The 23,530-nt window shown below is 53.1% G+C and overlaps 9 protein-coding genes across 9 annotated transcripts; 1 reads left to right on the plus strand and 8 right to left on the minus strand.

Annotated features, from left to right (window-relative positions):
- Window positions 1-1,866: 1,866 nt before the first annotated feature.
- AB675_3520 (uncharacterized protein) lies at window positions 1,867-4,138 on the minus strand (the record flags this gene model as incomplete). Its single annotated transcript, XM_018143578.1, has 7 exons — window positions 1,867-2,217; window positions 2,267-2,803; window positions 2,855-2,904; window positions 2,954-3,335; window positions 3,500-3,943; window positions 3,997-4,052; window positions 4,102-4,138. The coding sequence occupies 7 exons, from the start codon at window positions 4,136-4,138 to the stop codon at window positions 1,867-1,869; spliced, it is 1,857 nt and encodes a 618-aa protein (XP_017999746.1).
- A 1,744-nt stretch (window positions 4,139-5,882) lies between these two features.
- Window positions 5,883-6,441, minus strand: AB675_3521 (uncharacterized protein; the record flags this gene model as incomplete). Its single annotated transcript, XM_018143579.1, has 4 exons — window positions 5,883-6,023; window positions 6,075-6,191; window positions 6,239-6,330; window positions 6,384-6,441. 4 exons carry the CDS (start codon window positions 6,439-6,441, stop codon window positions 5,883-5,885), a joined length of 408 nt encoding a protein of 135 aa, XP_017999538.1.
- Window positions 6,442-6,934: 493 nt separating this feature from the next.
- AB675_3522 (uncharacterized protein) lies at window positions 6,935-11,391 on the minus strand (the record flags this gene model as incomplete). The annotated part of the gene is made up of 2 exons (XM_018143580.1): window positions 6,935-7,568; window positions 7,619-11,391. 2 exons carry the CDS (start codon window positions 11,389-11,391, stop codon window positions 6,935-6,937), a joined length of 4,407 nt encoding a protein of 1,468 aa, XP_017999659.1.
- A 613-nt stretch (window positions 11,392-12,004) lies between these two features.
- Window positions 12,005-12,793, minus strand: AB675_3523 (uncharacterized protein; the record flags this gene model as incomplete). The annotated part of the gene is made up of 2 exons (XM_018143581.1): window positions 12,005-12,338; window positions 12,405-12,793. The coding sequence occupies 2 exons, from the start codon at window positions 12,791-12,793 to the stop codon at window positions 12,005-12,007; spliced, it is 723 nt and encodes a 240-aa protein (XP_017999788.1).
- A 617-nt stretch (window positions 12,794-13,410) lies between these two features.
- On the minus strand, window positions 13,411-14,352 carry AB675_3524 (putative glucan endo-1,3-beta-glucosidase eglC; the record flags this gene model as incomplete). Its single annotated transcript, XM_018143582.1, has 1 exon — window positions 13,411-14,352. The coding sequence occupies one exon, from the start codon at window positions 14,350-14,352 to the stop codon at window positions 13,411-13,413; it is 942 nt and encodes a 313-aa protein (XP_017999708.1).
- An 875-nt stretch (window positions 14,353-15,227) lies between these two features.
- AB675_3525 (Oxygen-dependent choline dehydrogenase 1) lies at window positions 15,228-17,176 on the minus strand (the record flags this gene model as incomplete). Its single annotated transcript, XM_018143583.1, has 2 exons — window positions 15,228-16,755; window positions 16,803-17,176. 2 exons carry the CDS (start codon window positions 17,174-17,176, stop codon window positions 15,228-15,230), a joined length of 1,902 nt encoding a protein of 633 aa, XP_017999662.1.
- A 2,179-nt stretch (window positions 17,177-19,355) lies between these two features.
- Window positions 19,356-20,036, plus strand: AB675_3526 (uncharacterized protein; the record flags this gene model as incomplete). The annotated part of the gene is made up of 1 exon (XM_018143584.1): window positions 19,356-20,036. One exon carries the CDS (start codon window positions 19,356-19,358, stop codon window positions 20,034-20,036), a length of 681 nt encoding a protein of 226 aa, XP_017999495.1.
- Window positions 20,037-20,311: 275 nt separating this feature from the next.
- Window positions 20,312-22,031, minus strand: AB675_3527 (putative ankyrin repeat protein; the record flags this gene model as incomplete). The annotated part of the gene is made up of 3 exons (XM_018143585.1): window positions 20,312-20,443; window positions 21,573-21,776; window positions 21,870-22,031. 3 exons carry the CDS (start codon window positions 22,029-22,031, stop codon window positions 20,312-20,314), a joined length of 498 nt encoding a protein of 165 aa, XP_017999622.1.
- Window positions 22,032-22,301: 270 nt separating this feature from the next.
- Window positions 22,302-23,129, minus strand: AB675_3528 (uncharacterized protein; the record flags this gene model as incomplete). The annotated part of the gene is made up of 1 exon (XM_018143586.1): window positions 22,302-23,129. The coding sequence occupies one exon, from the start codon at window positions 23,127-23,129 to the stop codon at window positions 22,302-22,304; it is 828 nt and encodes a 275-aa protein (XP_017999541.1).
- Window positions 23,130-23,530: the final 401 nt, after the last annotated feature.

Raw genomic sequence — 23,530 nt, forward strand, 5'->3', positions numbered from 1 at the left:
ATTGGAGGCCTGTGTTGTGGAAGTGGTCGGCGAGCGACCCGAGTTGCCTGACGTGGCAAGGCGATCAGCCTTGGCGAGAGGCAAACATTCAGTGTCAACACCGGGGCTCTTCAAAGGGCTTTGATCGCCTGGAACGCTTCAGAGATCATCGCTTTTCGCTGGGGCCGATCAGAGGGCACTAGTCTCGTTGGGGCTGTCCAACGGGCATCACCTTCGCCGGCGACCTCCAGAAGGCACCACTTCCGAAGTGGCCAATCAGAAGTCATCACTTTCGTCGGTGGACTTCAACGACCACCTTCTTTGCCGTGGGTCTTCACAGGTCATCACATCCTCGATCATGGCTCTGAACGCCGGGTCATTTGAAAAGCTTCACGTCCTCCATCATTGCTCCGAATCCCGGGGTCTCCAGAGGTCGCCACTTTCTCGATCACGCCTTTGAACATTGGGGCTCTTCGGAGGCCACGAGATCCCCTATCTGCACCTGAAACGTTGAGTCTCTTCCGAGGTTATTGCTTTCTCGCGACTGTGGCTCTAGAAGCTGAGGCTCTTCAGAGCCTAACATGCTATTCGTATGTCCTCGGACATCAGAGTCACAGCGAATGACACCGTTCTTTCACTATATCTCTGCAAATGCTACGTGGACGGCTCTCATTCGATAGTCGGCGATGTGATGTATTGATCATTTGCTATGTCCTAGATCGATAATCTGCGTCGTCTCTGCTTTCAGTGCGACGCGCCCACTGTGCGATACCTGTATCCGAGACTACTCACTCTCCCTGATTTGGGAGATCCTGAGGCCATGCAGATGTCGCTTCTTTGCACCAAGAGTTCCAGCAGTATGAAGCCAGGATCTCTTGACTGGTATCCGTGCCGCATCAGCAATAAGGGTGTGGAGCGACTGAGTGCGGAATGAAGAGTCTCATCTGTGCCATGGAGTGGGTTTAGCGAGCGAACTGCGAGGTCACTGCGATGGCCTGGAAGCACTCGACCAGCGATCGATCCATGGGCAGGACCCCACGAAATCGAGAGCTAGCACTGCAGAGCCAATCGACTTTGGTTTACAGTGTCGCGCGAGGTCCGGCAATCTGTGATCTAATCAGCGTGACTTAGGATCACCGCCAAGTAGGATCAGTCTCATAGATTGCATCGCTCCTTCTTGCTTCATTCATTGACCTTCCTTCTATCAGTTTTTCTTTGAAGAAGACTATGTTCAGTCTGAACTCTTTCGAATAGTCGAGGCACCTCAGGCTCTTCTCTACCGCAACCGTCACTTGCACCGTAATCCCACCTCTGCGCTGGCTATCCCACTCAACAGCCATTCCCACATCTCGCATTGCTTCGGTCTGGAAACCATCTCATGACTCTCCTGTTACGTGTTGCATCGCATCTAAATACATGTGTAGGCAATTCAGTGTAACTCCCTCCAGTGTTGTGCTCACAGATCGCTGTGAGGGTCAGTCTCTGGATTCAGAGGGCTTCCACCGCGACAGCTGAGCCAGGACACGCTCCGAATGCGCAGTGTGACAGCAGCCGACGAGCGCGCCAAAATCGGTAGGAGACTTGAGCCTGCACTCTTGTATTCCGCCCCAGAATACGAGGTATGAGTAGGTACCAGTGAGCACAAGAGGAAGCGTCACTTGCAGATCCTTCGCGCTGCGTATGGCTTGACCGAGCACAAAAACAAATCTACATCATCTACAGATGGCATAAGCTACACTAGAAACGTGTTCGAGTAATTCATCTGTCATTGCAGTGTCTGCTGACTCACGACATCTAATCCTGGAATGAGGTGACCATACCATGGCGAGACCGTGGGAGCGAATGATGCTGTGTTTGCATTGAACTCGGCGCAACCCCCACGGATGCTCACTGGCTTGATACTTCCTGATCCTTGTGCATCTGGAGCATCTCGAGGAATGGCTGTTCGAAGTGAGCCTTCACCAGCTCGTGAACCACGCTGCCGTCCGGACCCATCGACTTCACCAGTTTTGTCATCTTACGCTGGCTCCTCTGAAATCGACGCTCGAGCTCCTGCTCCGCTTTGATCATCTTGCCCACCAGCTCCGGAACGATATCGCTAGACCTCAACAACCCATCAATCAGATCTTCCAGTGCGGATGTCACGTTGTCTGTGATCGAGTCATTCTTCTTCGCCGCCTTGATTGCGCTCTCTAGCTTTGCATGAAGCCTCTGCGCCGCATCTATGATCTCTGGCCTCTGGATCCTCGTTAGTAAGGCTCGCACGGTGTAGCGTGGATTGACTTACCGTTCTAGCAGCTTTGACACGCTCGAGCTCTTGCTGTAGCGCTTCGACCTGTGCATTGACCATGTCCGACTTGTCACTGTCTTGGGCTTGAGACGTGTTCTGGGTGATTCCAGGGCCTGATACTCCCGCGGCGACTTGAGGTGCTTCCGCTCCGCTTTCTGAGCTGATCGACTGCCATTTCCTGTATTCACAATCGGTGACGACCGTGTGTGGACGCAGTAGGCCCGTTGCCACCTGTAGGAGGTAATCGGTCTGCGCTGCGTTGTGCGTCGGTGGCAGGTAGAGTCTGAAGATCAAATTCGTGTCTGTTAAGGACCATCCCGCAAGCTCGCGCTCTATATCCAGTAGACATGTGATCCAGTCGTTGACGTAGCCTGCGCCCATGTACCCAAGACGAGTGTCGCGTTCCGCCGTTAACACTTCCGGAAGACACATGAATACAAGATGGTTGCGATCATCTTCAATCATGTGGAGGATTGCGGCTGAGCCAGACTTCGGGCAATCCACCGATTTGAAGACTTCCAGCAGCCAGGTTCCCTGTAGTTGTTAGTTCTGCCAACCAACAGAATTCTGGATCGATTATCTCACTTGTGTCGCGATGGCTTTCTGGTCTGGACCCAGTGTTTCACTGGAAGGAACTGATCAGTCAGCGAGGTTTCCAGCTTCTGCACACAGCGCAAGTCCTACAGCAGTGAAAGATCATCTGGCGTTGTTCTGCCGTGGCGGCGAGTCGGTCGTGAAGCTGCTTCACCGTGTTGTGATCGGTGTCCGTAGCCTCGACCAGCTTGGCCATTGCTGTCTTGCTGTCCTTGACACTGCATTCAAGCCTCGTTCTCCTTCTTGCGACACATTCCATCTCACGGACTTGATGACGAACACAGTCGCCAGCCTCCTGGATCTCAGATTTCAGGCTTCCCAGTGCCTTTACCAGGTCACTAGAAGCATGTATGTTCTGTTCGAGGGCTGTGATAGCATTCTGAAGCCTTGTGTACACGACGGTGTCGGTAGCGGTATTGGTGTCCGAGTATAGCCGCTTCAGTTTCATCCGCTCGACTTGGGCTGTTCGACTCTGCATCACCGTCAGCATACATAAGACTTCTGTTGTGAAACCACTTGCCGCATTGGCGCTGCGAGTGACTTCGGTCTCTTGAGTGAGGACGTCGAGTCGCTCTTGCAGTGGAATCTTCAAGGATTCCAACACTGCCAATGTACTGTCTAACTCCTTCGCAACACTTGGCGCTGTGTAGACTCGTGATAATCGTGTATGTCCTCATACTCGTCACTGCGGAAGTCGTTCCATGCTATCGCTTCCAACTCGGCGACATCACACAACTTGCCGGTAGACGAGCGGTCGTCCCACAGCGTCGGCTCAGCCCATACTGGTAAAGCGAAGTAGAACTTGCGAAGCATGTCGTCGTAGTCCTGCTGTGTAGGCTCCGTATGACTAGACACCATATCATGTGCCTTGGCCTTTAGATCCCTGATGCAGTCTCGCCAGGCTCTGGTATACTCGCCGAGGACATCTTTGAAGTCAGGGCGACACTTTTCGCTCTGAGACAACTCTGGAAGGAACAGGAAGATCACGTCGACGCCGTTGCACATGCGAACCTTTCTCGCTGTGCCGACCTTGCGTTCCTCTGGACTGATCTCTTCGAATGCACTTATCACGTTGGGGAACTTGCACGGGTCAGTGTGATTGTCGTATCGTCTCTGGGTCTAGATCCACTGACTCGAGCCGCAAGCAAATCTCTGTATGGACTCGCGATTGTCTTGACACCGCATGGGACTAGTCTGATGAGCAAATTTTCTGCACCTCTGGATCCAGATCGACTTACGGCACAGGAAACCTGTGACACGGTGTGATTCGGCCATATTCTCTCGAGTCGCGCGGAAAGATCGTTGACTGAAAGGAATAGGGGTGTGGTAGATGGTTGCAAGAAAGAGTGGTGAAATGCATCATGGGTGATAGAAATAGGTGAAGGCACTTCACAAGTACGGAAGCAAGCTTGACGGCATGCATTAAATGGGACCCAGTGAATGGATGAAAACAGCAAATTGAAGGATTAGCGGCACAACTGAAGGGCGAGCTGATTGCGCAGTGAATTGATACAGTCTTCACGTTTCGAAGTGGAGTGAAGTTTAACAAAGGCAGCAACAATACCTTGAGGTTACGTACGACCACCCTCGCGGCCGACCCCCAAACGTAGACGGCACCATACATCCCATGGTTACCTTCCCCGCAGAGTGTTTAGTACATCCTCGCTTCCTCAGTCGAGCGTCATTGAGCATATCGTGGCTCTCGAAGCACTCTCAGCCCGGCTTTTCGGTGCTTCACCTCTTGACACGAGTTCGATGCGAAAATCGGGGTCGCTGGACGCTCAACAGTCTGAATTATGGCTTCGACTTGTGGAAGATTCCAGCGAAGTAGCGAGACTGATGACTTTTGACGGAGGTAGGGAAGCCGTGCAGTCGTCGAAGTTTCTCGCCGTGAAGCGCTTTTGCGAGGCGTGTCATGACCTACCCGTGCTCTGGTCATCTGGTACGGAGACACTTCTTTTCACTTCATGGTGGTCGAACAATTCAAATGGCGCTAGACTTGACAGCAAAAAGCTCGATTTTCGCAACGGTGGAAGAGAAACAAAAATGTAAGAAGGGGGTCTGGTGCCGGCGAGGAACAAGTTCGACGTCACATCACGTGATTGGTATGTCTTCAGATTCGATTGGATCATGCCACTGATGTTTTCAGTAGACAAGCTTATAGAATCCTACATATACTCTACGACTGTCGTTAGTTTAGCCACCAGCTAACGCACAGAGCCGCTAGAGACGGTGGTGATGGCCGCGACTCATGCTTCTGTGACCAGTAAAGTCCATCTTGCCAACAAGGTGTCGAAGATTGCGGTCGGAAGACCCCACTCGTCGTTCAGGGTAGGGACGCCAGATACAGTAGGTCGGTCATAGCAGGCAGGTCATCGTGCGGGTCTCTAAAGAGCCATGAGACCGCCGAGCTGAGGTTCAGGATGTAGCGCAGCAGTAGCTACCGCCGGCTCAAACCAGCCCGATGGCAGTACACGACCTTCACAGAGACGCGCAAGAGAAGCGACTGGAGATACTCTCTGTTGTTGCACATGTCATAACGGTATCCGCGTCTCAAGAAGTCAGCGCATCAAACGCGGCTAGATAGAGATGATGTCTAATATGCGATAGGTGGACCAAGAGGCGATCACTGGTCAGTCGTGGTTTCGAATCACACATGCGGATGTCCATGGACTCTGCTGCCATCATGCAGCCAATATGTCGGCTTTATTGTAAGTAATACACTTAGACGCAGAGCGACGACGAAGATCTGAAGCGACAAAGTAGTTTGTGCACGCAGACTTCTGGTGTGAACTATCTACGACGAGTCTCTGTACGCAAGAATATGTTCCGTGGCCTTTGTCGACCACCGAGACCACCGCGCCTTTCGAACCGGCCTCGACCTCTGGCGACTTGAAGCGTTCGATTGCCCCTCCTCGCCAACAAAATAGCTGATCCGACCAGCCCCACTGCTATTGGCCGCAAGTAGTAGTCTCGGGACAAAAGACCACCTGCACGGAGTCAACCGAGGAGAGCGGGTTTAGGAATTCGAGTCTGGGAGACTCCCATCGACGTTTTCTGTGCCCTTCTGAAAACTATCCTCGACCATGGTGCCTGCCGCAAGACTCTCGACGCTTTGCTCGAACACTTCCATGATCCAAGCATGTTCTTCCGGAGACAGCTGCGAACCGTTAGCCTCGCCATATTCAGCAACCCACTGCACATGTCTTACCTTTTGTAGACGGTCGTTAAGACGGACGCTCAGCTTCAGCAAAGCCTCTTGGCCCTCCTCGTTCGGATCATCCTGTTTCATGGTGATGTTCAAGGTCGTCTTGAGGAATCTCTTGCCCTGGGCCTGTCAGATCTACCAGAGAAGAGCGGGTCGCGTACACTGACATTTGGGGCAACGCCGGCACTGGGAGTGACAGAGAAGTACTCCGTGCTAGGGTGGTCGCGGATTTCGACGACGAGTGCCTTGAGTGATTCGGCTGGGTCGAAGAATGGATGTCAGCGCTTTACCATCATCAACTTCGGAACTTACGGGAAGACTTGGTGGCTGAGCCACTACTGCCATTGCGGAACTCGGCGGCGCATGACATGATTGAAGTGCTCAGGCGGTTCTGATTTCTCGGCTAGTAGGAGCAATAGCGCGAACGAGTTGGCCGATGAACCAAGTTCGATGTTCTATGAGAAGACAAAGTTGCGAGGGCGCAAGCGACTTGAGTAGACAAAGACTACGGCAACGATTGCAGGCGTATTGTATCGTTTCGGCTATACAAGGCAAAGAAGACGACTTCACTTGATTGAATTGGAAGTGACAATCTGAATACCGACTTCAATGCCAATGGGGAAACATTCAAGGCACTCTTGAAGGCAAAAGGGCAACAGGGTGAACGAAGTGGGGTCACACCAGCAAAACATCGGCTGATCACAAGCGCACGGGCACGTCCAGAGATCGGTGGAAGAGTCATTGCACTCGGATGTCCTAGCAGGTCAATCCACTGTGCATCTATGTCCGGAAAGCACATTGACCGCATTCAAGCTACATACGCCATCAACGCCGACACATCATGAGGTCATCTCCAGGACCCATTAGAACTTCCCAAGAGGACTGCCGATGACAGGTTTGAACCCCAGAGTCCGCCGCCTTGCTTCCTGCAGCTTCAGCTTCATCTTCTTATCTTCACCAGCATCCTTTCCTGAATCGCGATCGAACAGGCCTTTACCGATCTGCTTGGGTGGCGCGCTCATCACACCTCCATCTCTGGCCATGTCATTCATCACCATCCCACCCTGCTTCATCAGATACGGCGTGTCCATGCCATCATCGCCGGCGGCCTTGGCAGGCGTCTTGCTCGTTGCTGGATCCCAGCCGATCAGCTCCGTCGGTGTTGCGACATGATGAACATTCATCGTCGTGGTGGGTGAGTTGTATGTTGAGGAGATATCGCTGTCGCCGAAGAGGCTGTCGTTATGCATGTCGGTGGACGGCGGCTGGTAGATACGGGCAGGAGTGTTGACGAGTTCATCGCGCATCTGGTTGGTCATGAATTCGGCGGACACTGATCGACGGCCGGTGTTGGACCGTGCAGTTGAGATGTTGCCGTTGTCGTTGACGAGTGCCTGCGGCTGCATAGACTTTCTCCGACGTGAGCCACCACGAGGAAAGATGTCGGTGCTGACAATATAGTTCGATTCGTCCACCCATTCCTGGTTCCGCTCGCAGCTGAGGTACGGTCAGTATCAAATCAAGGACTTAGGAAGATCAAGACTTACTCAAGCACCCAAGCACAACCAACGCACAGGACTTCTCCCTTCGCCTCCCGAACCTTCTCAAGTGTTCGCTTACCACCATCCTTGTACACCACATGAGTGATGCCTGGCTTACCAGCAGCCGACAGATCATCACCACCGTGAACGCTAGCACGAGGATTCCATCTCCAGTCCTTGACGCAACGAGCACCAAGACTGGTCAGCAGCTCGACATACACGTGACTGGTATCTACACCTTCGCTCGTGAACACCTCAACGTGAACGACAGCTCCGTGCAACACTCCCTTGTTGACTGTCTGCAGAGGAGCTCGGACAGGTGTTGGTGCAGCCGATCTGATGTTCTTCGCAGACTTCGTGCTGGCTGGTGGTCCCATTGGCTGAATTGAGAAGTCGATAGTCATGTCCTCATCAGGCATCTCAATGCCATCCAGCGTACTGTCACCAAAGTCGTCCACAGCAAAGCTCATCTGTCCTGGGGTGGAGGGTGCTGGAGATGGAGCAGCGAGAGAGCGAGTGGGAGATAGCACTGGGTCGGAAGTACTGCGTGCAGCCAATTTGCCCAGCGGCGTAAGCTGCGGTCTCTTGGGCGGCGACTGTTGTCGACTCATAGACATGGACCGGCTACGCTTCTTGACGATCTTGATAGGCGAGATTCCTGCTTCTGGCTTAAGCGGAACTTTGGAGACGACTGTGTTGACTACACGTGGCCCAACGACGGCAGGGCGAGGTGTGACCGTGTCAGCTTCGGTCTGAAGAAACCTGGAAGGAGAAGCGGTCGGTTCTGGAGAGCATTCTGGAGACAGTGCAGCGTTGTGAGGTAGGATCGTGGGCGTTTGTTGGAGTGCTTGTTGCTCCAGGACGTCCAAATCGAGCGTCTGCTCGTCAGCAAGCATCTGGCTGGTGACGGCAGAAGCCTGAGTGTGGGTCTGCTCAAGCATGTCGAAGTGCCAAGTTGGCTCATCGGCCGCGGTGAATCTGGGCGCTGCTTGTACTGCTCGCGGGGTTTGTGTCAAGGCGTTCTGTTCCAAGACCTGGAAGTTGAGTGTATGCTCATCCATCACAGTATCAGACAGCGTCGACGTAGGCTTAGCCATACTTTCGCAATCGACTTGTTGTTCCAGGACTTCGAAGTTCAGTGTCTGATCGACACTGGTCGCAACTTCCTGCTCTACCACGTCGAGGTTCATAGTCTCATCTCGGGCATTCGTGGCCTGCTCCAGAAGGCCGAAGTCCAAAGTCTCCTTCGGCGGCGCGTTCTCATCGCCATAGACCGAGCCCGAGCTTGCTAGAGCATTGTCCTGCTCAGCATCAACGTCAGCCTCATGTGCCAGCTCCTGAAAGTCAAGCATAGCGGTGTCGGAACCATTGACAGTATTCACCAAATCAGTGGTCAGCTCTTCCGGGGCTCTGATAATCACGGTGTCCTCTTCTTCTTCATCAGCTGAGGTCATGACCAAATCAGCTTCATTGTCGAGTTCCGCGCGAAGGACTTCATTCTCTGCAACAACTTCGCGTTCGGTCACAGGCATTTGTTGCTCGTCAACGAAGATATCCATCTCGTCAACGTGCTCTTCGGCTGCTCCTTCATTGACGGAAGCCATTTGCTCGGAGAAGAATGTTGATCTCTCTGGACTCTCCAGGTTTCCGCTCAAGCTCGGACGAGAATTGATGGATGACTTGAAGGCGGGTGATGGCCGATGCTGCTGAGGAGTGTTATTGCGACTGATCTGAATCTCCCCTGCAACATGCTCAGAAGCAAGAGGTGAGAACAAACCAGTCTCGTTTGCTTGCTTCTTTGCTGACTTTGCTGGAGTCTTGTGTGGACTTGCAGCAAGCCATCCGCTCATCTGAGCAGCCAAGGGCGTATAGTCGTTGTTCTGAACTTGTGAGAGGCGTGATGTTGTGTTGGTGGCGCCAGTGAGACTTGACCGAAACAGTCTTGGAGCACGATCAGGAGTCTGATCAGCAGCCAGTTCATCCTCTGAAGACTCATCGTCGTCGCTCAGACGAGCAGTACGGAAGAGTATCTGCGAAAGACGTGGGGCTTGCATGCGTGGACGCTGCTCAGTAGTCCCGTCTTCCTCCCCGGACTCGTCAGTCGCAGTAAGACTCATGTGAGCTGGCTCAACGGTCTCCTCGACGTCTTCGCTGACTTCTACAGTCATCTCTTCAGGAGCTGCAAGCTCTTCGACAGCCTTGGCAGTCTCTTCAGCATCGTTCTGAATGATCTGCATTGGCGGTTCTTCGTCAAGAACAGCTGCGAGGGGCTTTGCTGCCTTGACCGGGCTTTTCCTTGGACTGGTCAACTTAAGAATTGATTGATCGAACTCGTTGCTCATGGCGAGTTCATCGGCGAGCTCCTCGTTACTCATCTTATAGACACGTTGACGCTGAGGAGACATAGACGCACGGAACCGGGATGACACAGCAACCTCTTCGACTTCCAAAGTGTCGTCGTTCTGAACATCTCGGTGGACGCTCAAAGGCGTCTTCGACTTTGCTGGAGAGAATAGACGGCGAGCTGGTGACTGAAGCAACGACTCCTTCAGTGGTGATCGCTGGGCCTTGATGGCAGATGCCGGGAAGATGGACGAGTCAAGGATGCCGCGCTTGGGTGACTGCAGTAGCCGCGCTGGGCTGTTTACGGCTGAGTTGAAGAAAGCAGCATCCTCGGTATCGGCTTTGGCAGGAGATGTCGGCCGCCGAGCAGGACTCAATAGGCTGGCACCTTTGGCAATCTTCAGTGGCGAGTTTGTCAACAAAGACTGACTGAAGTCCAGCTTCTTCGCAGGAGATAGCAGGCTTGCGACATTAGGATTCCGCTTGGGTGAGAGAGTGAGGTCACGGACAGGGCTCTTCTGACCGTTGAGTTCATCCTCCGACTCCTCCAGAGAGGGCACAGGGATCTGAGTGACCTTCTTTGGTGTCAATACGCGCTCTGAGGGCTTTGCAGCACGACTTCTAGTCGCCGTTGTCTTCTTCGTGGTGGCGGTTGTCGGTTTGCGGACAGGCTTTGCGCGCATGCCTGTGGCGGGTGTGCTCTTCTTCGTGGTCGACTTCTTCGCTGGCACGATTTCATTCTCCTTGTCGTCTTCTGGTAAATCCTGGAAGGTGACCTTCTTACGACCGCCTGCCCTGGATACTGCAGATACTTCGATCATGTCGCTGTGCTGCTGTTGAGACGCGACTGAAGCAGATCGAGCTCTGGTTTGGCGGGTCGCACGAGGTAGCTCTGTTGCTGCTGGTGTGTTCTCTTCCGTGGCGACATCTTTCTTGGGCCTACCACGCGTCTTAGTGGCAAGTGCCCCTGCTGGCTCTGTCTTCTTGGTGGTTGCTGTGGTGGTTTTGGTAGATCGCGCGCGTGGCTTTGCAGGCGCAGTAGCCTCGACTGTTGGAATGACGTCCTCTTCGGCCTTCTTGGATCGCGTCGTTGACTTCTTCTTGGGCTTCTCTGGCTCAGGCTCTGGTACAGACACTGGCTCAGCCGGAGCATCGAGCGGTGTCACCTTGATTCGTCGTCTTGGCGCAGCAGTAGTGATGGGTGTGGCTTTGGTTGTTCTCGTGGTCTTCTTTGTCGGTGCTTCCACAGGAGCTGCTAGCTCATCTTCACTCTCTTGCGCGGCTTTGGCTTTACGCGTGCTGCTCGCTGTCGCTTCGGTCGCAGAGGCCTTGGTGACCTTGGTGGTGCCGACTTTCTTCGAGGCCGGCTCGGTAGTGCTGGACTTCGCTGCCGCGCGCGCACGAGTAACGCGCTTGACAGGACTTGTAGGAGCCATGTTGCTAGACTGAATGCTGTTAGTGTTGTCGGTGGAAGGAACTACGCACAGATCGGAACCAGATCTCCTTTGGAGAAGGCACGAACAACGAGGTCGATTGTTTGTTTGGCTCTAACCTAAACGGGAAGTGACATCACCCCACCAGTCAGGCGCGACCGCTTCGGCCTCGGATGCGGGGACTCCTTCCGCTTCATCAACATCGCTCTTGCTTTCTCTTCAACTGCCTGCATTGATGTGCAATTTCGATCGCTCACTGCTCGTGCGAACGACAGCATCTCCGTAGCAGCAGACTAAGCTTCAGAGATGTTCAAGTTCAGGGCGGTTGATGACCAGAATACAGATCAGCCATCAGAGCCCCTGTGGCATTTATATTCCTCTCATGAGAACTACCCACCAGGTCACGACTTTCGTGCGTTACGCTCAATCCTCGCATAGCGCGGTGGTAGAGACCGGTTGACAAGCAGAGAACTGACCTCCGACAGTCGCTTAATGATACATGAGATTGATTGACACGACCCATGGCCAAGGTATGATAAAAGATACTGCTTCGTGACCCAGAACCATCACTACAGAATCAGGTTCAAGCTTCGTGACGAATCGCAGCAGCGCAGCTTCATGACAGACCACCGCGCCTGCCAGAATCACCAAACTCCGCGATGATCTTTTCTGCCTCCCTCACTTTCTTCTCGCCGTACTCGATCCGTTCCTTCCTGTTCTTCTCCTCCATGCGCTTCATAAAGCCGAAAACTCCCTTATTATTAATCATCATGTTATACCCAACAACCACGACGAGATACACCGCATGAAAACACCACGCCATCAGGTACATCGTCAAGCCGACCATCCACGCGCCCGCTTCGGTATTGTCGCCGATGAGGTTCATCGCGTCGCCTAGGTTGCTGATGTTCTTTCTATTGGGAATTTTGCTATGCGCGGCTGTGAATTTCCTGCACTTTGGTCAGCATGGACAGTCTTACCAACATTGCCGCCATAATGGCCAAGGGACAACTCACACAGCTAGGAAGATGACTCCGGCCGTCTCGAGACTCAACAACGTCAGGATGATATACATTGCGCCCGTGCAAGGAGTGGTCTTGAACAGCTGCTCTTTGGTCTTGGTATAGCCAGACTCCTCTGCATATCGAGCGTCACGTTGAGCGCCGGCCGCTGATGGGTCCTTCTCCACAAGGACACCTTTGCCGTGTTTGATCTTATGCGCTGATGGTGCGTGGGCGGATCTGCTCAAGCCATTGCTGCGATGGCCACTGCCATGATCACGCCCTCTACTTCTACTTCTTCCGTCTTCGCTGTAAGTCGGAAGACTACTACCGCCATGGGAGCGACCTCTTCCGGATCCATACTTATCGGTTCTCGACTGCGACGACTTTCGATCGGAACCCATTTTCGGCAGTGAAGTGCAACCGGTGTGCTGCGCTGACAGTCTCACAGGCTCTATTGTATTGGAGACAGGCTTGGTTGGTAGTCTTGAAGCGGACGTGGTTCTTATATTCCGTGGCAGATTGGCAGGTTATGGATATCGACCTTGTTTTTCGACCACACCTTGAACGGAAGCGATAGGGATCTATATACCTCCTCGCTACCCTCTCGGTCCTCGTCGTCAAGACCATGACTCCTTCGGGCGTTAGACTTCTCCCCACATGGGCCATGCAACCAAGGAGCACGTCTTTGTGGGCCCGTTCGTTGACAATATGACCGCGCAACTGGCTGTTTGCTGAGGATGCGCCGAAAGCATTTCCCACTTTACACATGATGACCAACACACGACGGGCCAATCCAGCAAAATATCGCAGGCGGTATGTGGCCCAGCTGGACGATTGCTAGCAAGAAACAGCGTTAGCAGAATCATCCTGACAGTATGCTTCTGTGGCTGAAAAGGATCAGACTGAAACTCAAAGTGAAGCGTGGCATTACTATGTCATTAAAAGCTATCCAGAACTGTTCCTTCCGCCAGTTGTACACACATGTCCAAGATCACGACTAATGTCTAATGTTCTTCGCTTAACAGCTCAGGTCATACTTCGGCGTAAACGACAAGTCACTCACAACCCCAAAACTCGGCACGCTCGCATCCGCCGTCGAGTCCTGCAGCGTATACCACCAGACATTCCGCCCACTGCTCAACAACGAACAGCCCACTTGCGCATAGTACTCCTCTGCATTAGCCACACTCGCCGTCGCCGCACCACTCACTGGTCCACTGCTCGGCCAGCCTGTCTCCGTGACCCAGATGGGCTTTCCTTGTGCGTTGGCCTCGGTGGCCGCGAGATCGGCGTAGTACGTCGAGTTAGCATTCTCGATGCCGTTGGCTTTTGTGCTCTCGAAATATGGGAATGCGTTCATGCCGATGAAGTCGGATGCTTCCACGACGGGTGCCATCCAATTTGAGGAGTTGGCGTATGTGTTGTATGTGTCGACGTGGCCGATGGGCTTACCCGCCAGCGCACTGTTGCCGGAAAGACCAGAGCGGACTTGGCTGATGTAGTTTGCGATGCCCTGCGGGTCGACACCTGGGCCAGCGCCTGAGGCAATGCCTAGATCCGTCACACGGTAGGCATCCTCGCTTCCAACGGAAATGCCCGCGACGAGATCTGTGAATGCGCTGCCCTGTGATGAGGCCGCGGACAGGATAGCATCAATCTCGGTCTGGATATTGGGGTTCCCGCTGATCCAGATGCCCAGCAGTAGCGATGTCTGCGTGTTCACTGCAGCAGCGAAGGCCGAGTTGGGCCCGCCGGTTGTGCCTTGCACTGAGGTATACAAGCGAGCGGATGTGAATTGCCCGTTGGTGCCGGCAAGGCTCTTTGCGGCGTTGAATTGCGCCTCATAGTCGGACTGTACGCGGACGGAGCCATCGAGGTTGGTCGCGCCGTAGTTGAAGCCGTGGTAGGCGAATGTGGAAGGAAGGGCGGCGGCAAGGCCGGCGAGAACTGATGTGCGCATAGTTGCTGATGTTTTCGCAGCGAATGTAGGTGTTTGAGCGACAGTGATGGTAATACAAATGATGAAGAGGACGAGCAGTGATCACACACCTACCTGCGACTCATTATGAGAACTGCGAAAAGCTCACCTGAAGATCGTTCTGCCCCAGCTTCGCCACCATCGGGCCGTTGAGACAAGAAAAAATCTTGCTCTTGCCGTTGGTCGTGGCCCTGCGTAAGCGTCATCTTGATGCAGCTGATCGACCTATCGGGAGGAATGCGCGCGCATCAAGGTTACTGCCTACAGGCAAGGGTAGGTACACGAATAGCTGTTGTCTCGGATCTGTGTGGCTGCAAGCTGCACTTTTGGGCATGGAGAGCCGTGCAGATTTTTCGTCTGCTGCTGAGCAGAGAGGTGTGGTGTTCATGGTGTTGGAGGTAGTGGTGACATCACATTCGTGGATGCCACGGGTAAAGGCTCCACCTCCACGCACTGCCTCCTGAAACATTTCCACACTTCGCCCAACGGCTTTGTGAGAAATGGAGTCCATACCAAGCAATGCCACGATCGTGATCGAGCTCACTCCTGCGTTCCGTGGCAAGTGTTCGTAGGTACAATGAACCGAGTAATTATGAAAATCCATGGATTGCGGCACAACTAGAATTACTAGTGGGGCTCGATCGATGTGACGGCGCGGCTGGGCCTTGTACTGGCAGGAGCGAGATCCGATGAGGCAAGAGCAAAGATCTAGAAAGCAGGAGCGAACACATCAGAGTCCTCCTAGGCATATCGACATACCCAGGTGGCAGCCAGTCGACTACGAGGAAAGCGCAATTCCCGAATCTTCCACTGTTAAATAGAGGTCGAATCCTGCCTCATTCATTGCAATACCGCGCTCACATGGTTCTGCCAACCTCAATGCCATGGTCGCGTTTCACTAAATCAGCACCCTTCTCAGCCACAGCATACGTGCTGCTCATGATGTTCCCACTGACGTGACCAGGGAAGGTTGATGCATCGATGACTCTCAAGCCTTTGACACCCTTGACTAATAGACTGTCATCGACGACTTCGCCCATTGCAGCAGTACCGATCAAATGGTACTGTGTCGAGATATGGTTCTTGACATACTTGATAGCATCTTCGTCACTATCGAGACTGTAGCCATCACCAGGCAGCTCTCGCTTGCCCATCTGCTTGGCCAGTAACGGGTGCTTGGCCACGCGCTCCATCCACTGCATGCCTTTCGCCAAGATCTTCGCATCAGCAGGATGTCTGAAGTAGCCCGGGTCGATACGTGGTGCTGCCAGAGGATCGGAGCTTGTGATATGCACTGAGCCACGAGACAGTGGGTGCTCGAGACACATGAGCAGTGACACCTGCTCAGTGCCCTCTGGAGGCGCGCTGAAGAACTGTGTTTGGTCAGAGCCTTTGCCCACGTCCAATCGACACATGATACAGAAGGTCTGCAAATTCGCGAAGGTCTTTGATGTCAGCTGGTCGAGGATGACCTTCTCTTGCTTCTTCGCAAAATCGGTTTTGGCGAGAGATGTGGCTTTGATTTCTTTGATCGTATCCTGGAGTTCTTCGTCGCTAACCAACGAGGCGTACGAGACGAAGCCCATGCCCATGCCAGGTGATCCGAAGGGACCTTGATTGGTCTTATCGTACAGCTCTTGGCTGGCTTTGGCATATTCTGCTCCGTGGAGAGCGTCCAGTGAGGGAACGCCAGGCTTCAGGTCGTACAGAATGCCACCGAGGACGTGATCCTGGAAGTTCTCCCCGACGCCAGTATTCTTGACTAGGCATTCGATGCCTGCAGCACGAAGCACTTCCGGATCACCGATGCCACTAAGCTCGAGTAGCTGAGGAGTCTGAATGACGCCGGCGCTGAGGATGACCTCTTTGGAGGCACTGACGGTGTGCTTCTGCCCATCGCGGACAAATTCGACGCCATTCGCCGTACCGTTTTCGACGCCGAGAACTTTGGTGGCCTGGGCACCTGTTAAGACCTTCAGGTTTGGTCGCTTCAAGTTCGGTCGAAGATAGCCAGTAGCCGCGTACGACCGCTTGCCAGGGTCGTCCGTTCGGTTCACGGCTCCAAGCGACGAGTAGAAGCCCATGTGATCACCAGACCAAGCATCGTGCAATGTGTTCTCTGAATTAGACACCTCGTAGCAAGCTTTGCAGAAGTCCTCCTCGTATGGGCTATACCAGTCGTTGAAGGATGTGTGTATTGGTCCATCAGTACCATGGAACTCGTCGGCTCCAGCGATAGGCATGAACTGAGGGTTTCCTGATTTGTTTTCGACGTGGTCGAGCGTCTGGTGCTTGCGGAAATACGGTGCTAGACCCTTCCAGCCCCAGCCCTTGTTCCCGAGGGACTCCCAGCCATCGTAGTCGCCCTTTGAGCCGCGAACGTACCTGCATAGCGTCAGCATCGCTGCCTCAACGATTGAAGGATTACTCACATCAGGTAGTTGATTCCAGATGATCCACCGAGCAGCTTCCCACGAGGCATAGAGTATACCTTGCCTCCAGCTTCAGGCTGCTCAACGCTTGTCATGCACCAGTCGTACTCTGGTCTTCCGATCATAGTCGGATACAAACCAGGTGTAGAGACTGCTTTGTCGTCCATCCGATTCTCGCCTGCCTCGAGAACGCCGACTGTCACATTGGAATCTTCTGTCAACCGGGCTGCCACACAAAGGCCAGCTGTGCCTCCACCAACGACCACAAAGTCATACTTGTGTTTAACAAACTCTTCGACACTGCATAGAGCACTCCCTCCATGGCCGTTGACGCCATTGGCGCCGTTTACGCTATTCTGCTTTCCTGATGCCATGTTAGCCGTTCTGTAAATGCTTTCTGTACAGAGTATCAGTAGCGCAGCAGCGGTCCCGAACTCCAACAGACGGAACTGTACTTCTGTGTATAAGAATCACTATCCTGAGACCCCTCAACAATACCAATAGCCTGGAAGAGTCTTAGCATGCATGTCAACGCCTCTCCGCACGCGTCTTCCCCGCGTCCGGTCATGGAGAACCATGTCCGTGGAGTCAGGCAGCCAGTCAAGGATCAAGGACGCTTCGTCTCGCTGGATGCTTTGGTAAGTACTTTCCCTTATGCCGAGGGTGTCAAGAATGCACGTTGAAGAGATGAATTGCTCCTCGAGGCCGTGCGACGCGTGTCTATGATCCTACCTGTGGTCGGCTCACTCGCCTGAAGGCTCCGAGGACTTGGCTATGGTATTCTCAGCTCGTAGCGTTCAATTTATCAAATCAGAAGCTAGTAGCATCCGAACCACGGCTTTGGAGCCACTGTTGCTGTGTATCCGTCGCCCTGAAGGTTGTCATTGAATCGGTCGCTGCTAGACAATTTATGGTTCTGTTCCGCCGATAAGGCTGAGCTCTCAAGCACAAGGCTGGCGCTTTCAGAGAGTGGGAGCGTCCGACGAACTTGTTTTGCCTTCTGGGGAACGGCAAATAACATCTCGCGGGATAGGAAGAAAGGCTTCAGAAAGCCGGAAGGTCGCATATGTCAAGACGCTGTTGCTCGAATCGAGTCAAGATGCCTTTGGCTGATCCCAAGGTCTTCCTGCTCGATCAGTCAGATCCGAGGATACTCACTTCTCATTTCACGTCCAGACATCGAAGACCGATCGTGGCGGCATTGCTAGATAAGTTGCAGAGACAAACAACGTCATCTGCCGCGGTCGCTGGACTTCTAAATGCTCCAGATGTTGATCAATGATGTCGCGCCCGAACACGGCCGACAAAATGCCGCGAGGCATTTGAGACGTGATGCTCAACTCGACTCTCTGAGTAGCATGAAGTTAGAAGGCGCGTTCTGCCGGAAGGGCCTTCCTCGTCGCCGTCAAGCGCGATGCACTGACGGCGACTGACATTGCTCAAGGAAAGAACGATCCAAAGTTCTGATATCGATTGTTCTTGAAACATGTGGACGCGCATGAGAAAGCTTAGCCTAAATTTAGACCTGCATTGGCGATGTTGCACCTTCTCGAAGGCATAACTCAGCCTCGCATTTTGCAACCTCAGCACTACCATCACGCTATCAGACTTTTCCTCATGAATCCCCTTTCTGACTGTTTACTATCACCAATATGGCAGCACCATCACGCGAAGCATCGCAGTGGGACAGAACTCGGGATACTCGCTTAGTGCGCATGGACCTTGATGTTTCACTGCTTACCTACGCGCGAAAACGTGGCCGTGCCACAAAGTATCGGTGTACCGCATCGAATGGACGCCCAACAAAGAGCCCAAGCATGTGCTTGATGAAGAAGTCAGACCCTACTGCATCGAAAGAATGCTTAGTGGTTTCCTATCCACAATATTGATTTCCTTGCTGTTGATGATAAGAGGTGAGTACACATCTACATAAGAATGTTGCTGCAGATCTTGCTGGTCCTGGCCCCTCTCACCACATACTCACCACATCCAACTTTCCACACATTCGTTCACGAGGCCACCTCAGCAAGTTCCTATTTTGATTTGATTGTCTATCCCAAATCACACGATCCTCACATACTTCCATTCTTGCCCATCGGAACATTGAAAGACCCGTGCAGACATAAAACCGCAGCACCTGACTTGAGTCCGCCATTCCGGCTTCCCCGGATCAGCAATATCCCTCTGAGCATAAAATACTTCGGCACACAAAATACACCTCATCCGCGACTTCGGACTCTGCTCGTGACTGAATAAGCGCAACTCGTACAGATTCGGCCATCTACTCAGGCAAAGAACTTACGAATCCACGTCATCTGCATACTGGCTTTCTTGTCATCTGCAACTGTTAGCGAATTACGGGGCCGGAATCTGCTTTGCTCACCATCCCGTAAGAACAGGGGTATTGCGAGTTGTTCAGGCATACACCTTTTGTATACACGCTATCTATAATCCTCAACTTTCTCCTTTCCCACTAGGGGACTGTCACTAGTTGTGCAACCTTCTCATCCTGGGGCAACGTTTCGACTACAAGTATCGTCGACAACCAGCAAGATGGCCCTCGGCACTACCACACTCAAACATCAACGCCGCTTCTCTTTCTCCTTCTCCACCAAGCTCACCAGCTTCAGAAAACCACAGCAAGCCGTCCCTCACAGCCAAGCCGAGCACGGCAAGGTCGAAATGGTCGTCCCACCACCACAACAGCCAGAACAAACCCTCGACCAACCACACCACTATCACAATCATCGAACCGAACAACAGAACTTCTCAATGCCCAACCGTCAACCTCGCGTCCACTTCGCTGGTTCACCATCCTATACATCCCAACAGAACTACTCTCACGAGGACCGCCACCGATCCAACAGCCAATCCTCTGCCTCGTCTTCCTACCGGTCTCAACACGTATTGAGCTCCAATAACGGCGCAGGCACAAATTCCAACCCGGTCAGCGTGGCTTCATCACGCTCATCCTTTGAGATCGAGCCTTCGGGGCCTGTGGCCGAGTGGTGCCACCAGATGCATATCATGCAGGCAAGGAAGTATGACTGGTGCTCGGCATGCTTTCCACGGCCGGTGCCGGTTCGGGATGAGGCTTACGTTGAAGCCACCGAGGAGGTCGAAGCGGACTACAGACAGAGCTATCAACAAGCCGAGGAGGACGAGTGGGCTAGACGGGAGAAGCTGGTGAGGCGAGTAAGAGAGAGTAGGTCGGCGACACACGCTTATCAGTGATGTCCTGAGCGAGATGGAAAATTGTTCTTTCAAAAATGGCAAGCGAGGAGTTCGGGATCATTCAGGCAAGGCATGAAAAGACTACATTAGCACGACCAGACTGCTACATACCGCTTCACAGCGACGATGACGATACTATCACGAAGAAATGACCATATCATAACAGCCAAAGTTCTATCTCTTTCCGTGACTTCGAAGCTGTTGTCTCAACTTCCTATCAATACTTGCGTTCCCGTGCCGGCAACTCCTGTCTTTCCTTGCCCACAAGGCCCTACTCACGAAGCACCACCTTCGCCATGACCATTGACCAGGCCAGTGCTATCTCCATTCACAGCACCTCCTTTCGCTTCCTTCAATTTCTTAATCTGCGCCAAGAACAGCCGTTCGTACTGCTCCTGCTTGAAGACCTACACCATCGCCAAAAGTTACCGATCAGCATAATTTCTCCAGATCTGTACATCGGTTTGCTCGAGACAGGAATCCACAGATAAGTTCACTCCGAAAAGGGTCGATGGGCAAGAAGCGAAAGCATGCTTATGCTTATATTGGGGGCCGAAACGAGCGAGGTCGGGCGGGGAGAACGGGCGATGCTGGACTGTGCTGTCCTCTTGCAAGGGTGCACGTGAGTGGCGTGTCAGTACCGACAGGTAGGATTGGTGGTGATTGGGCGCCATGTAGTAGAAAAGTATCCGGGTGGAGGATGCGAGCGGTAGGGCGTGTCGATCAGGCCGGGTACAGTCAGCTGTGCGTTTGCCTGGGGTATGTGGCCAGGATCCGAGGACTGATAACAGCGGACGAGCAGGTGTTGTGCCCTGAATATGGCTATCGAAGTGGTTCAACGCCGGAATGTCGCCGCCCGGGGAGTGGTGCTTGGAATCATGGAGACGGAAAGTGATGCGAGCACGCTTGTATCATCGCATGATGGTGTGCCGCTGCAAACCGACATATGAAGGACAAAAGCGATGTCGGAGACTACGCTGCAAGGTCGAAGACAAGTGGTCGTCGTTATTCTATCCTTCCAAAACGGTTTCTTCCATGATGACGATGGCGTAGAAGGCTGCGGTTGTGGCTGCGGGACCAATGTTGCATATTCTGCGGAATGTCGTCACTCCATGCAGTTCTTAGATCTCGAGGGAATGCCTGAAGATGCAGACGTTCGCGCATGTGCTCTGCTGGATCTGTACCAGGTGTTGGGAACCTGAGCGAGGACAACCTCGGGCCAGATATAATTGGCGCAAGGCGACCAACGAGACATGGGTCAGCTCGGTCGCTTTCAGGTCCCGAGGTCGGGGGCGAAGTCGAGTGTCTCGTTGAACCGCGTTCCTCAGCTCGGGACACGTGCTGAGTGGTTGCCCAAGCGGTAGGTCTGGCCATCTGTCTAGACGTGGTCGATTGTTTGTGGTCGATTCCGGGGCCAGATGTCCTGCCAGGACGTATCGAGATACACGTGCCCAGACCTCCAGGGCTCGGAAGCAAGAACATAACGGTGACGCAGTAACGAACAACAAAGAACGCAAGAAGACGTCACACACTCACCCTCGTGGCATCCAAGGCACTGGGCGTCCCAATTTCTGGGTCCGCACCTGCCTCCAACAACAACTTCACGCATTGCTCCTCATTCTTGAACACGACTCCCGCTAAAATACTCTGGCCTCTGTCGTTAATCCTGTTCGGGTCTGCTCCGTGGCGAAGCAGGAGAGACACCAGTGAGGCGTGTCCGTGGTATGCAGCCAGCATCAACTAGAATGATTAGTATGTTGGTCAGGTGACTCGCCCAAGATGATGCCGGGATCGACCGAGTGTAGAGGCATTTGATCGTGATGGTGTGCTCACAAGAGTGTCGCCTCTGTCGTTCATCATGTTCGGCGGTATGCCACGTGCTAGACCCTGAGCAAGCAAGTCCTCCTGACCCGTTCGCGCCCCATCGAAGAAGCGGCTCGCCAGAGCGATTGCTTCTGGCGGCAGTTCCGGTGGCGACTGTGTTGTCGAAGACATTTCTGTTGATGTCTGATTTGTTTGTGGCGCGAGATCCATTCTCGGATAATTTATTGATCGCTCAGTCCAGCAGTGCGAGTACAAATAGTGTGACACAAGTTTATGAGGTATTTGCAGCGATTTGATAGCGAGCGCATGATGTCATGGGTAAATATATTTGCCTTGAAAATTGCCTTAATGATCTTCGCGTCCTGGGTAATCTGCCTTCATTCCTAGCATACAAGAAGCAATGTCCGCGGAGTTCAATGGTCTATAGATCTCCTGCTTGTATCATCGTACAACTTCACTCGACTTTCTGTATGGATCCGGATTGTCAATGTTCTCAGCGTACGGGTTGAGAAAGTCCGTGCTGCCTTCCCCGCCGTGTGCAGCCAGGTTCTTTCGTTCCTCCTCCAGAGCCTCTTGCTCGGAGACCTTATACGACTTGCCCGACCGCGAAGTGATTGCTCCCACCAGCGGCACCATGTTGGAGACTCTCCACATCATTACGAAAGCCATCATGACGGAAGTGACTACCACTTCATCGGCTGCCAGCTGATCGTGCGCCTTTGGTCCAAACATTTCGATGGTACCAATCCGCTTTATTCCAGCATAGTTGGTGTAATATCTGGCGACCTTGTTGCCAGCCTCATCGGTTAAATCGAAGTCAAACCACTTCACCATAGACTTGCCGAACCATTGCATGACGGCCGGCTTGTTCGGGTCCGTGGCGTAGGCGTATGACGTGTAGTTGTATTTGGTCTGCAGCTTGCTCGCAGCTGAGAGCGTAAGTGCCCGACCATTGATGTGGAGCGGACAATCAATTCTGAAGGCTTGCGTTGAGCCATCACCAACGACATCCGTCTCATTGCCCTCGAGTTGTTGATCTGAGATCTTCGTATCGTCTGAGACGGGGAGGCCGCTGACCGAGGGACCTCTGCGGAACCGATACCTCATCTTCCAGTTGCTGCAATCAATGATATAGGTGGGATGTTCTGCACCGGGTTCGGTGATAAGGCCTTGGGATTTCCGCCATTTGTAGTTGACGTTGAAAACGCGGTAGTCGCTCTTAGCTTTGCCCTGGTAAGAAGGTGGAGGGATATCGTTGGAGAATTCCATGCTGGTGTTATGGTGGTTGTTAATTTTTTGATGTTATGCGCACTAGGGAGGACTTTGTAACTTGAGAGACTGTGACATGACGAGCAAGCGTGTCCCGTACTTATACCAATGGTCAATGCAACCTCTGCTCGACTTCTGATTTCGTGAACGATATTTCTGGCCATGGCGAGGCAGTGAGGTACCAGAATCGACGTCACATTGCCTGTCATGGTGCTAGTAAGCCAAGCCACTTCGCCGAAATAGGTTGTATGAATCGCTCACCCAATCACGACGGCCAGAGTGGATCAATCTTAGAGCCATGGCGCATATGATCGCTTGAAGATCTTTCTTGTGCACCAGCTATGAGCCACCGGTGCCACCGAGCTGGCTGTCGAGCTGGCAGCATAGCTTGAGGCAGGACA

The sequence above is a fragment of the Cyphellophora attinorum genome (assembly GCF_001299255.1).
Source record: "Cyphellophora attinorum strain CBS 131958 chromosome Unknown Contig14, whole genome shotgun sequence".
Lineage (NCBI taxonomy): Eukaryota > Fungi > Ascomycota > Eurotiomycetes > Chaetothyriales > Cyphellophoraceae > Cyphellophora > Cyphellophora attinorum.